At 48.6% G+C, this 14587-nt stretch overlaps 1 protein-coding gene and 1 long non-coding RNA gene across 2 annotated transcripts in view; one reads left to right on the forward strand and one right to left on the reverse strand.

Moving 5' to 3' along the window:
- Positions 1–9010, forward strand: part of Pdilt (protein disulfide isomerase like, testis expressed) — a 32735-nt gene extending 23725 nt beyond the window's left edge. The window contains exons 7-11 of the mRNA XM_005323911.3: positions 1048–1245; positions 3894–4014; positions 6080–6258; positions 7613–7702; positions 8599–9010. Of these exons, the coding sequence (XP_005323968.3) occupies positions 1048–1245; positions 3894–4014; positions 6080–6258; positions 7613–7702; positions 8599–8877 (867 nt within the window). The 3' untranslated portion in view covers positions 8878–9010. The remainder of the gene's footprint in view (positions 1–1047; positions 1246–3893; positions 4015–6079; positions 6259–7612; positions 7703–8598) is intronic.
- Positions 9011–12619: 3609 nt separating this feature from the next.
- Positions 12620–13741, reverse strand: LOC144367535 (uncharacterized). Its single transcript, XR_013427023.1, has 2 exons — positions 13222–13741; positions 12620–13128 (listed from the first exon to the last, which is right to left on the reverse strand). It is a non-coding gene; the product is annotated as an uncharacterized LOC144367535 (long non-coding RNA).
- Positions 13742–14587: the final 846 nt, after the last annotated feature.

A 14587-nucleotide genomic window follows, 5' to 3' on the forward strand; every position in this document is an offset into this window, starting at 1 on the left:
TTGTCCCCTTGTTTCCTCTCTTTGCTCTGCCACTAGAGTGACCATTTAAACATTGCCATATGTCACTCTCAGACTCTTCCACGAGTCTCCCATTACATGCAACCAATCCCAAGCTCTCTCCTGGACCCCCATCCTCGACCTTGACAGCCTCTAACCTGGTCTCCCATGACACTGTCCCCCGTGGTGTTGAAGCCACAGTGGCTCCCTTGTTCCTAAACATCTCTGAGCTCTGCGTTTGCCTTGCCACCAGGCCTTGGGGTTGACAGTTTCCGCCACGTGGGTCATGCATGGTTCCTGGGCTGGGTACTCACCACCCAGGTCCCAGGCAAAGCGTCTCCTCCTCAGATGCTCCTCCTGACCACCTTGACTCTTACTGACCCTGCTGCCTCATCTGTGCAGTCACTCTGTCCCATGCCCCTGACCTGGTGTCTGTCACTCATTGTTCTCTGAGGTTATCAGTTTCTTTACTCAGCTGTCATCTGTCATCTCCATGGGAACACAAGCTCCGTGGCAGACAGGCATTTTGTCTGCTTCCGGCAGCACTGTAACCCCAGTGCCCAGTAAAATTCCCAGCACATAGTAGGTACTCGACACATCTCTGTTGCATGAACAAGTGAGTCGAGCCGTGGGTTTCTTTTATAATTTTGGATACTAATAAGAGTTGGCATGCTCTGAGCACTTTCTACCTGCCAATCACTGGACTCAGCCCTTTCATAGTTTTCCTGTTTGATTCTCACAGTGACCCCCCCGGGGGCAGGTACTCTTTGCCTCACCATTTTACAGATAAGGAAAACTGAGGCACAGATGAAGACTAGACCCCAGGACTTCTTGACTTCCTAAAGTTATGTGGAGGGTCACAGCACGGGATGCTGATACCAGGCTGTCAATGGCTACCAGTCTTGCATTTGGGTGCAGGGCTGACTTTACTGTCTTTTGGAGGTGCTCCAGGACCCCACTATTCCCTTTCCATTAGTCCGCAGCTTTACAGCAGTTTCTCTCCCTTAGTAAAAAGGTCCGGAGAGACAAGGGTTTTGTTCAATTTGGCAGATCCTTTTCATCCTTGTGGACGCAGACCAACCCAAAAACAAACGTGTCTTGGATTACTTCCGGATCACGGAGGTCCTTTTACCTTCAGTCCAAATCCTAAACTTAAGCTCCGATGCCAGGTACAAAATGCCTTCAGATGAGATAAACTATGAAAACCTCAGGAGATTCGGCCGCAGCTTCCTCAGTAAAAGTGCCAAGGTAAGGTTGCTCTGAGGTAAGTCTTATCCAGAGCTACCCATAGCTCACCAAAGGAGATCATTCCTTTCTTGTAATATTGCTGGCTTTGGTTGTCTGAAGGAAGAGACAGAATAAAGGTCAACCTTTTGGCTCAGCGTGGGGAAATATCCCCATTTCCCCACCTGAAATCTATCCAACTTTTGGCCCTCCTGAGCCTACAATCCCACCGTTCATTCTTGAGTTGTAAAGTAAGTTTCCAATACAAATGGCAGGTCTCATGGAGGGTTAACTAGAAAGGAGGGTTTTAGCCTCTAATCGGAGAGATCTACTTGGCCCAAGGGTAGATGCTTCCTTTGGGGGAGAGAAAGAACTAGAAGGAGTTATAGCAATCAGGATTTAGCCTCAAAAGATTTTAGGGATCTTCTGGCTGGGTGGGGGTGGGAGGGGATCTGTGTCAAGGAGTGACTCAGAAAGGTAGCTGTTTTAGTCAGCTTTGCCTCGCTGGGACCAAAAGACCTAACAAGAAACAACTTTCTTAGCTCACACTTTCAGAGGTTCAGTCCACAGTCAGTCGACTCCATAGCTCTGGGCCTGAGGTGACGTAGAACATCATGGCGGAAGGGCGTGGTGGGAGGGAAGCAGTTTAAGACATGGCAACCAGGAAGCACAGAGAGCTCTGCTCACCAGGGACAAAATTTAAACCCCAAAGGAACACCCCTAATGACCTACCTCCTTTAGCCACACCCCACCTGCCTACAGTTTCCACCAGTTAATCCATCAGTGGATTAGTCTACTGATTAGGTTCTACCTCTCATCATCTAATCATTTCATAAATGGAGATACCCCAGACAACCCAACATGTATAGTCACCTACTCCACATGCTTCCATACTTTCTGTCCATTCCTGCAGCCTCCTCAAGGAGAAGTTGCATAACATCATCATGGGGCCAAGTGGAAAGCCTGGTGTGCTTACTGTCACCTCCAATTTATTTCCATTCTTTTCACCTTCAAAACCCCTATATTTTTTGGATCCCATGCTTTTGAACTTTAGACTATGTATTCCCTCTTCTGGTTGCTGTCCTGTGACCATGTCCCCTTCCCTCTCTGAGGATATAAGATCCTGACTGCCATCTTGCCCCAACACCTGTTCTGCTATCATTTCCAGAGATCTCAATATCTGATACCCTGCTCTCACTTTTCCAATAATTGGTGTATCCATGCCATCCCAGCCCTCATCCTCACGGCCACAGTCAGAAAGAGCAGCAGCCCCTCCAAATGCCTGATTTCAAAGTTTCCATCTTCTTAGTTTCCTCCTCCATAACCTGTTTTGCTACAATTCCTCACAATTCCTGTGGCCTCCAATCTTCTGATCCCATTTCACAGTTTCTTGAGTACCATCTTCCATGAACTTGGATTCCATTGTTTGTTTGCTTCGTCAACTCCTTCTTCTCCTCCATCTTCTACCACCTTTATATCCTGTAGTCCTCACTAGGGAAAATTCCAACTCTAGTTGATCCCTCTTAGCTTCCCTGTGCTTCCAGGCTGATACTAGAGAAAATGATCACCATGAAACTGTATGGCTACAAGGAACCACCAATCAAGCCTTTCATAGGCTCCGAAACATCCTAGCACCCCGTACAAATTTATCTTAGTGTGTCTATTCTTTTGATCTTTGAGTCTATTTCACCTTCTACTCCATTTCTACTTTCACTGTTAGCTGAGAGTCCTCCCATACCTCCCTAAGAAAAGAGAAGTCTTCATACTTGGGCCTCCCATTTCCCATCATCCTATCTACACACCTTGGTCCATCCTCTGTCTCTCCCAGTTACATCTGAGGAGATACCTCTTCCCCCTCAAAGGCCAACATGTCCTCCTGTGCCCCTTCACATGATGTGCCTAATGTAGCCCATTCTAATTTGCCATCATTTTCACCACTGCCCATCTCCCATGCCCAGGCCACACTTGCTTTACACTCCCACTGAAGGAATCTTTAAATTCCTTCCAGGGGCTGGGGTAGGAGGAGGGCAGGACATGGTGGGAGAAAGAGCCAGTGAACTGAGCAGAGGCCAGAGAGCAAAGCCTCATAGCACAGTAAAGATTCATGATCTTAAGAGCAATGAGAAGCCGGAAAGAGACCGACTTGTAGAAAATACAGGCAGCAAGAAGAATTGGAGGAAACCCAGGCAGAACATCAGGTGTCTATTTCAGTGATGCAGGTGAGAGACGTAGGCTACTTGGGCTAGGGTGGTAATGGAACAGATGAAGACAAGGATGTAGATACAAGGGACATTCATGAGTCAAAATTTGTAGAGAAAAACATGGTCTAGGATTTTGAACACTTCCTTGGAACAGATGCAAGGGCTGAGTTCATTCTTTCATTCATTTGCAAAATATTTATTGAGGTCCTACTATGTGCCAGGCAGTGGTTACTCAATGACAAGAAAATAATCTTTTTTTTAATATATATATTTTTAGTTGTAGATGAGCACAACACATTTATTTATTTATCTATTTATTTATTTAATGTGGTGCTGAGGATCAAAGTTAGCCTCACATGTGCTAGGCAAGCACTCGACCACGGAGCCACAACCCCAGTCCTGAGAAGAAGAATCTTTTAGAACGTTCCATCCCTTCTGGATACAGTGAGACCTCTCAAATTTGCTTTTTAGGAACATCAGTCCAGCGAAGAGATTCCAAATTATTGGGACCAGGGTCCAGTTAAGCAGCTCGTGGGGAAGAACTTCAATGTGGTCGTCTTTGACAAGGAAAGGGATGTATTTGTGATGTTCTGTAAGTATCTCCAACAGAGGCTGAGTCAGCATTGCTTTTCAAGTGCTGTTCCTGAATCTCTGAGCTCCGCAATCTCCAAAACCTAGGGATGCACCCTACTGATGATGGTCTGCAGACACCCAAAGAGACTGGATCAAGTTGCTTTTGGCTACAATGCAACCCTGGTCCCCCAAATCTAATTCTTGAAATATTTGACATGCCTTCCATATAATCCAGGCCTGTGGCTATTTGTAATAATAATAATGCGGATGGCTCATAGGGTTTGATTGAATGCCTCATATGCTGAATCATCGCATACCTTACCCACTTAATCCTTACAACATCCTTCTGAAAGTAACTACCATTATCCACCCTTTTATGGATAATGACTCCAACGCCTTCATCCACCCACACATACCCCTCTCTCACTCTTAGGTAGGTTTTTTGGCAGAACCTCCAGTGCTGTACAGAGTTCCTCTGCTTTTGGCTTTATGGGACTTATCCGCTGATCCATTTGAGGTGGAAACCCAAATTCTTCATGTAAAGGACTTGGCAGAGTGTCTGGTAGAAGCACAGTAAACAACAGCTATTTTTGTTGTTGTTATTCCTATTGTTTCCAACACTCATCTGAGTTGGGACTCTTGTTTCTGGTTTGCATGGGAGATCCAAAGCTAGAGGCCTTCTCTTCCACCATGAGACACTGGGGAAGTTGACTCTGAAGTTACTTTAGGCATCTCCTTTCCAGGCAGCGTTACCACTTAATGAGCACTTACAATGAACCAGCATGAGTTTTGTGTAAGGTGTGTAACAATGAGCCTGTGGTGAAGGGATGGTGGTTTTCTCTATGATACAGGTCAGGAGCCCAGCCTCAGAGAGGGTCATTACCTTACCCCAGGTCACACTGTAAGTCCAAAAGTTCCGAGCTAGCTTTGTGCCATTCCTGGGTTAATTGCATCATACAGGACTTGGACAGTCTCTCTGAATTCATCTCTTGTTCACAGAGCAAGGTATTTCAGGTCTGCGGCTGAATCACTGCAATCTTCTGCCTGCACAGGAGAGGTGGGGTGGCTTCTCTGCATTCACCAGATGCCCAGAGTTCTAAGAATACTCATTTAGTTCTGATAAAAGGCAAAAGTAACCTCATTTTCTTGGAAGCAGGACTGTGGGACTGGCCCCCTGGAGCTGCAGCCATTAGGCACCCTCCTGTTCTGACCCTGGGCCTGCTGGTTTCCAGGGGCCCACTGGGGTGCTGCGGGCAGGCAGCGGGTGGACGGCCACAGAGGTGCATATTCGTAAATGGAAGATGATCATGCAAAGGTGACATGTCGGGGGCCTTCAAGGCCACTTCTCTCCCAGGACAGAAACAGAGCTCTGAGCTTTGAGGAAGGACAGCAGGTGAGGTTGTGCCTTCCTGGGGCTGCCTGTCTCAGTCCCTCCAGAGCGCACCTGGGCCACACTCAAAGCTCAGAGAACCATCTGGGACAAAGTCTGCTGTCCTCTTCCAGGGGAAGTCACACTGTCATACTTTTGGGGCACACCCATTCACTTCTTGGGCATGTTCTCCTCCAAGGGACGGAAGGGTATGTTTATATTACACGGTGTTTTGTCATGTTCTGTTTGTAGTACCAAGGCTTCAAATCCAAGCGGCCTGTCTTCAAATCCTGTTTCCTCTGCTTAATTACTGAATGACCTTGGGCCAGCAGCTTAACCTCTAATTGAAAACCCCTGGGCTAAAAATCCACCCCCACCCCACACACACCTCTCTCACATGATTTTTTGGTAGACCCTGAGGAATCACCTAGCATAAATATTTTTCTTGGAAAGGGAACGAATAAAGAAGAAAAATAATTTATAGGAAAAAACGCTAATGTTCCCAGAGTGTTTGGGTTGAAGGGGGGGACCGGGTGACTTTTTTCTCATTTAATTATTCATCATTAAATTAAGGATCAGGTACTGTGAGAGAAACGTGAAAACAGCCTACAACATAAATAAGATTCAAAAGCAGTTCAAAAAGCAGCCACACCATGAGTGTGCCAGGCCTGGGTGGCATCATCTCCCAGCGTCTGACCAGGACCCTCTCTTGCAGATGCACCGTGGTCTGAGAAGTGCCGAGTCCTCTTCCCGGTGCTGGAGGAGCTGGGAAGAAAGTATCAAAACCACTCCACGGTCACCATCGCCAAGATCAACATCATGGCAAATGACATCCAGCTGACCCACCTGGACCGCTACCCATTCTTCAGACTCTTCCCCACCGACTCTCAACAGGTCGGGCGGCTCTTTGGATGTACATAATCAAAAATATTGTTATATTATCACCAGTTTCTCCCTCTCTCCAGCTCTGCATTCTGCCAAACCAGCTTCCCTCTCTGTCCCTGCCCTATTTTTCTCTCATGTTCAAGTTCAAAGGATATCGTCCAGTAGCTTCCACTGGAGTCCTGAGACTCACTATACTTGCATGCAACTTAAGTCAGTTGTTCATGCCCGACCACAGGGGCCAAGCCACTGTGGATGCTTGGATGGGTCAGGAATCTATGGCTTCCTCTAGAACCGAGACTGATGTCTCCTGAGACTATATGGGAAAAGGTGGGGAAATAAGGTGGGGGCGGATCTCCGTGGGGACATGGGGATAGAGCAGGGGCAGATGAAGGGAGAATGTGTGGTAGAGACAATTGATTAGTGCCTTTTACACCGTGGGACTAGCCATCCACCAATCATCCTTGGTGTTGATGGAGCACACCTCCATGACACTGGGCAATGTGGGGGGACAATGTCAATTAAAGAGATGTGAGTCAAGGTCCCTGCTCCTGAAGAGAGTGTGGCTGTGCAGGAGAGAGAAGTCGTCACGGTGTGGTTCCATCTGTACATGTGACTGGAATGCAGGAGAGGGACAGAATCCGGAGGGCAGATATGGCAGAAGTCTGCATGAAGACGTGGAACTCTGGAGAATGGTGGGGATTTCAATCGGACTAGAGGAGGGATGTGAACTACAGTCAGGACAACTTAAAATATATTTTAAAAAAAAAGGATGGGCTGAGGGAATGAGCCTGAGTCCCACATCTTGAGTTATCTGAAAGGAATTTAAGCAATCAGGGGTCAGCAAGCCACTTCTTAACCTTCCTGAAGACTGAAAGGGGACAGGGAACTAGCTAATGATGACCTCACTGTCCACGTGCCAGCAACCTTGTAAAATAACAACTATTGTGGGACTGATCATGTCGTAGTAATAACAACAATAGCAAATACTTACTATGAGCCAGTCACTGTTCTAAGCATTTTTCATATATTAACTCATTGAATACTTATAACAACATTGTGAAGGGGAGGTACTAGTATCGAATCCATATTAAAGATGGGGAAACTGAGGCAGACAGGTTTAGCAAGCGGATCCCAGCACTAAGTCCTGCAGCCAGGGCTAAGCCCTAGAGAGGTGGCTTTATATTCCCTGCTGGATCTGCTATATTATAATCCTATGAAAAATTATTTATTTTCCTTATTTTGTAGCCATAGTAATGGAGACTCAGAGAGGTTGAGGAACCCAGGTTATTAGAAATTTATAACAATCCATGGACAGCTCACAGGAAGAGGCTCCCACCCTAACCCTGTTCTGTTTTCTTCCTAGGCTGTGCTGTATAAGGGAGAGCATACCATGAAGGGCTTTTCCGACTTTCTGGAAAGCCAAATCAAGATCAGGATTGAGGATGAGAATGAGGTAAGGGGCCTGAGCCACATGCTGGATGATTCTCTCCTGCACACAATGATCAGGAACTTGGTGGACTAGAAAAGAAAAAGTGTACCAAGCATTCCCCAAACTTCTGTGGTCTGGAGATGGCTGAGGATGGATGGACAATCACCCATGTGGGGTGACTTTCTTAGTCACCTTTCAAGGGTATCCCAAGGGTATTTGTTATGAGGAAGTAGAAGGGACAGACTTCAGAAACACCAGAAAAGGCCAAGGTTCTGAAGTCACACACAGAAACTAAGATAGCTTCCTTTGTCCACTCTCCTGAGATGGCCACCGGAATGTCTCCATGAGATTTTTTCCCTCTGGCGCTATTGTCTTTCCCCCTAACCATACCTCAGTGAGGCCATCTTCTAGAAGGTGAATGTGGATTAGTGAGGACTCTATTTGTTGCAAACGTCAACAGAATCAACCCTTATAACTGGTAGAACATCCATCTGGAGCATCCAAAAACTCAAATTGGCTTTTGGTCTTGCCATCTCTGGTTTCTTCTGTGATGGCTTCCTTCTCACGGAGTTACCTCCCCACAGAAGATCAGAGATGATCCTAGAGCTCCAAACCAACTACTTCTTAGAAGCCCCAGTAAATGTTCCAGACTGGGATCTCACTAGCTAAGCCTAGGTCCTGGGCCACACCGAGGTAGAGGTTAGGCAGTCACAATGGTGGGCTTGGAGTAGGACAAGGTAGCTCCCCAAAGCTCCTCTTCCCAGGACAAAACCACAGTTGGGCACTTTACCACCAAAGGCAACTGCAGCTTCCAAGATGGACTCTCCAGGCATGTCCAAAAAGAGAACCTTAACAATTACAGTGTCGGTCATCCCATATATCTCCCCTTCCCTCTCCTCTCTCCACCTTTTCTTTGATAGCTATTTTCTATTGAACCAAATGAAGTGATAGAGGAGGAGGGAGTAGCCGAGGAAAAAGAAGTACCTTTTATGAAGAAAGAGTCACCTGAGCCGCAGGTGCCCGAGCAGCCAATGCCCGAGCAGCCGGTCCCTGATCAGCCGGTGCCCGAGCAGGAGAACGCGACCACACGGGAAGAGCCAGTGGGGCAGAAGATGACAGCTAAGAAAGAGGAGGTGGCCACGAAGCCAAAAGGATCTCCGACACCAGAGAAGAAACTAACACTCAAAGAGGAACTTTAGGTTCTCCAAAGCCAGGAGGAAGGGGCCCATGTTTCAGGTCTGGTGTCATTCCTGAGTGGATCAGAATACTCCAAGAATATATCATTATGGCAGGGTGGGTGGGTGCTGGAGAATAAAACCCCTAACGACGTTGGCCCTGTTTTACTCATTACCTCTTTTATTTCCTGGTTGATACCGCCTTTGAGCTACACACAGATGTGAGAGAAGCCACAGAGCAACAATTAATAAGTGTTTACACACTCATTCATAATTCTAGAGCATCACTGGAGGCTGGGTTTCTTACCCCCATGTAGATAAGAAAACTGAGGCACAGAGAGGTTAGGCCATCAGTCAGGATCACGCAGAAAGCTGCTGGGTTAGAGCCCACAGAATCTCACCGCAGACACTGCACTGAACCTTGTGCCTACCACCTCCTGCCAGGGTGGAGCTCCAGGAGTTTGACTGAACCTTCCAGATGTGGTCAATTGATTTGCATTTTGGCACAGCAAGGAATAGATTCAACTTTAAAAGACCATCCCTAGATTTTCACAGGTGACCTGCTCACTCAAGCAACTGTGCTGGGAGCATCCTCCATGGGGTCCTTTCCTTTCATTACCATAAAAGTTAACTTACCAATCCACATGATCCCACCCACGTCCTTCCATGTGGCCCCACCCACTTCCTTCCAATTAGCCCCTCCCACTGCCTTCCATGTGACTTCACTTCCATTTAACCCCGCCCACTTCCTTCCATGTAGCCCCTCCCACTGCCTTCCATGTGATTTTACTTCCTTCCATGTAGCCCCTCCCACTTCCTTCCATATAGCCACGCCCACTTCCTTCCATGTGACTTCACTTCCTTCCTTCCACTTAGCCCCTCCCACTTCCTTCCTTGTGGCTCTACCCACTTCACTGTCTCTTCTCGCAGTCAGCCTGTGTTTCTCAGCTGCAGAATCCTGGTAATTCATCTTTCCTGCCACTCTATACCTCTCTTCTCCCGGCACCCAAATTTCATACAAATGCTGGGCTGATCTTTTAAAAAAGTCACAGCTGTGAGTTCTTACGACTCTGCCCTGCTTCAACCCCAGGGCTGCATCTTTATTGCTTTTAGGATAAAATCCACTCGTCTCACCTATGTGCAAGGTCCTGAAGGTCTGCCCTGCCCATCTCTTCTCCCTCCCTCCCTCCCTTTCACTTTCTAGGCTCCAGTTCCACTTCTTGTCCATTCTTTGAACAAACCACATTCTCTCTGTCCTTGCAGCTATCCCCTTTGCCTAACATGCTCTCCCCTCAGGAAACACTCCCTGCCCCCACCTGGCTCTTCATGCAACTGTGCTCATTATTCAAATCTCAGCTCCAGTGTCACCACTTCACAGAAGCCCTCCTGGATACAGATATTTGAATATTTACACTAATATTTCAATTATCTCATGGTGCAATTGTGTGCCACCTGTTCCCGTCTTCCCGCCCCAGCACGTCAGCACCATGAAAGTGGACACATCTGCTTTCTTACTGTGTTCCCAGTGCCTAGGATTCTGCTTGGAGCACAGTAGATGCTTCATAAATGTCTATGGGCCAAGTAACTATATCAGGCAGCACCCTCTCTCTGAGACACATAATTTCATGGTCACCCCAAAAGGAGGAGATGAGGCCAGTGTCTTCAGATCCACATTAGAGCCTGTATTGGTTGCTCTGACAAATTAACAGAGACTTCATGGCTCAACAAAACCACAAATTGATTGTCAGAGAGTTGTGGAGGCCAGAAACACATTTCCCTGGGCTACGTCATCACGGTTGCTTCCTTCTGGAAGAATCCTTCTCCTTCCTTTTTCTAGCTCATGGGTGCCGCCTGCATTCCTTGGTTTGTGGTTCTAGCCTGGAGTCACTCTGACGGTTTGTTTCATCCTCCCATCTCCTGCTTCCTATGATTCTGCCCCCAGAATCTCTCCTGTAAGCACCATGGGGTTGAATCCAACTTGCCTGGGTAATGTCTGCATCTCAAGACCTTTAGTCACTCCTGCCCAGTCCCTTTTGTCCCATAAGACAATAATCACAGGTTCCAGGGATTAGGGTATAGACATATGGAAGGGAGTCATTATTCAGCCTACTACACATATTGCCGATCTATGTCATTTATTTCAGCCCATTAATAAGACTTCTGTTGAGGAGAAGGGTATTATTTTAGGGACTGGGGTATCTGTAAATCATCCAGCCCCCTCCACTTCCCACCTGTCACCTAGGCAGGATCGGTTTGTGCTTTTGTTCAAGTCTCCAGAGCCCATTTCCATACCACTCCGCCCCCAGCCTGGCCTGTCTGCATCCAGACGAAGCAGGGGACAGCCTGGGGCCCTGGAACTCACCTGTGCCAGGCACCCTGACACGGGCAGGTGTTAGTATTCAGGACACGGGACAAGGCTCACCTGCTTCCACCTTAAGGCCAGGTGGCTGCCGGCTGAGGGTGGATTCACAGGGCTGCTGAGAATCACGTGGAACAGGGTCCTGACCAGCCACCAGCCAGAGAACAGGTGTGCCACTTGCAAGTTCCGCAGGTATGACTGCGGCCTTAGAGTGGGACTCAGATGGGGGACGCGGTATAGGTGCATGGGGCAGGTGACATCCCTCAATGAGGAAGGTCTTCTCCCTTGGCTCATATTCTGCCCCTTCCCAATACCTACTGACCTCTGCTACTAATCTCTTGTATTCTGTCTGACCAATTTTCCAATGCTCCATTTCTTAGCTTCACTCTTCCGGAAAAGACCTAAAATCCTCCTAAGGACCTTCTGTGGCTGAACATGGAATGTTCTTTACCCTCTAGGAACACAGTCCATCAGAGGGCTAAATCTGAGTGAGGTTTAGGTTTGAGTCTGGAGTTAGCATTGACTAGCTGTGTCACCTTGGCAAAGGCCCCCAGCCTCTCTGAACTTTGGGCATGTGGCCCCCTCCACCTCCCACCTGCCATGGGTTGTAACGTGGATTGCTGCGATTCACTGTTTCCCGTGGCTGATGTAAAAACACAGCACGTGACATCTGAGGAGTACTCTGCATGCCAGAGCTGTGGCGATGATTAAAATTAAGTCTCTTGTCCCTGTTTGAAAGTGAAGAGTATTTCAAGAGATCAAGCGAGGTTCATTCAAAAGCATTTCGTGAACCTTGACCTGAAAATAAGATTAAACATATCGGTTGTATTTGAACAGGGAGGTCTTGGATGGTCTCAGTGGCAACGGATCTGGCTGCTCAAGGGCTATACAGCTGTGACCTAGAGATAGGCTCATAAATCATTCAAGACATTGGGTCATGAAAACCACAGAGAGGGCAGAAAATGGTGGGAGGCATGTGGGATCCAAGGACTGTTTTTGCAGAAGTGGGTGGCAGAGGCGAACACACCAGGGGGTGAGAGCAGAGTCACAGGAGCAAGGGATCGAGGGAAGGAAAGGTCATGAGAGGGTCTTTCAGAGGAAGGAGGAGGGGGCCTTCATCCCAAGAGAGACGTAGGGAAACGGGTTGGATGAGAGGCCACAGCGCAGGGGCTCCAGTGAAGTCCACCATGTTGTCCTCAAGTGTGTAGCTGAGGGGAGTGACCACCTGGAGACACTGCAGGGTGACCCAGCTGGGTCGAGCGAGGACAATGTCTACCGTTTTAAAAGGTAGGTTGTATAATTATATCTAAAGATGGCTTCTTATGCTCACAGATCCCAAGAGGTGGGGCCATGCCAGGCCTTGGAGGGGAGGGGAACGGGGACAGGGGAGGCACACGGCAAAGCACCTGGGGGTCAGGCAGCAAGAGCCTTTATTGGGGTGTCTACAGCAAAAAATGGGAGAGGCCGGTAAGAGGTTAGGGACTGGCCAATGTTCACAGTTCCAGGGGGGCCTGAGGCACAGGGGTCATGCCCAGCTTCCTGGTTCCTGGGTGTCTCCTGGGGGTGATCAGAGTGGGAAACGTGCTCCTAAGGCGAAGGCTCCATCATGAGGCAGGCGGACGCGGGCTCTGGAGCAGTGGGCTAGCCTGGGAAGGTCCCCTGGCAAGCAAGCTGATGGCTGTCTCTGGAAATTAGCTGTCCCCAGCGGGGATTGTCACAGTCAGGAAGGCACCAAGGGGTGGCAGATCAAACACAGAAAGTAGAAAACACTGTGACACTTGGGAACAGATTCCAGCCCCAACGCCCCTTTGTCCCACCTTGTCATCTCCAGAAACCCCTGGAGTCGCCAGCTTTGAACCTCTCAAGGACACCCAGCCTAGTGCGCAAGGGACCTCCTCAGAACACGACCGCTGGTTCTAGAAAGAAGAATAAATGGTAATTCAACAAACAAAGAGGTGATAACATCCCTCTTCGCCCAAGAGCTGCGACAGTGAGCCATGATGAGATACCTCTTATCTTTTTGGCCAAAATAAATGGAAGCCAGGCCCAGAGCTGGTGAGTCCTGTGGTAGGGACTGGCAGTTACTGTTTGGACACCGCTGTGGGATGCTGTTTGGGAAGAGGTACCCGTAGTCTTCGTGCTGTGCCAACTATTTTGACTCAGAAAATTCACTCCTGTGAAATTATCCTGAGGTGTTTGTCCCAGTGCCAAGGACTAGTACATGGGACAGATGAAGGAAATCCCCCAAAAGTCAGGGAGGAGGCCATGGTTCTATTTCCTGTTCAGCCCAAGTTCACAGGCATTTTTTCTCATCATGATGACATCCTCTCTGCCACTGATTTTTGAGTTGCCACCCACAAGGGTCGGGGTCAGGAGACATGGCTCCCAAGTACTTAGGCCATTTTCTGCCTCTGTGACTGTCCCACGGGCAAAACAGCATTTGTAGAATTTCCATGAATGAAATTGTCCCTGGGTGCCTTCACTTGCGTCATCTCCGTTAACTACCACTGTCTCTGAGGGAGATGGGCGGTCACCTGTTGTGGACAAGGAGAACGAGTTCAGGAAGATTAAGAAACGAGCCGGGCTCGGTGGTGTGCACCTGTCATCCCGGCAGCTCGGGAGACTGAGGCAGGAGGATTGCGAGTTCAAAGCCAGCCTCAGCAACAGCAAGGTGCTAAGCAGCTCAGTGAGACCCTGACTCTAAATAAAATACAAAATAGGGCTAGGGGTGTGGCTCAGTGGTCGAGTGGCCCTGAGTTCAATTCCTCGCACCCCCCACGCCCCCCAAAAAAAGAAAGAAATGGATCCGCGGGGGTCAGAGTTATTATTTTTTCATGCATTCGATGAGTATTATTTAAGCACCTACTATGGACCAGGCACTGGGGACATGGTAATGAGCAAACATGATAGCGGCAGACCTAGGATTCAGACTGGCTGACTCCAAAGTCAGTCTATTTAAACCATAAAGTCATTCCACGGCCCAAGGGCCCCCTCTGCACATGGGAATTCAGATCTCCATGTTTCAGAGTGGGCCGGGTCCAGGATCTCCTGGTCTGACTTCCTACCATTCTCGGCCCCTCTCTTGCCCATGTGTGGACCCTGGAGGAGGAGGCTGATCTGGTGAGGACGGAGAACAGGAAGGAGCCCTCCCAGGATGGGGACCCATCCCAGCACGGGCAGCCAGCAGTCCTTTTACCCTCATGCAGGCTGGCTTCAGGGACTGGCATCTGCCTGACTCCCTGGGTCCACCTCGTCCTTGTCAGTGACCAAGAAAAAGTCCAGGCCCTGCCTGCCCAGTTAATGTCTAACCCAGGAATCTCTGGATGTCAAAAGGTGCAGAACAGAGACCTTGTATTTCCAGGCACAGGGGGACCC

This window comes from Ictidomys tridecemlineatus, chromosome 10 (genome assembly GCF_052094955.1).
Source record: "Ictidomys tridecemlineatus isolate mIctTri1 chromosome 10, mIctTri1.hap1, whole genome shotgun sequence".
Taxonomy (NCBI): domain Eukaryota; kingdom Metazoa; phylum Chordata; class Mammalia; order Rodentia; family Sciuridae; genus Ictidomys; species Ictidomys tridecemlineatus.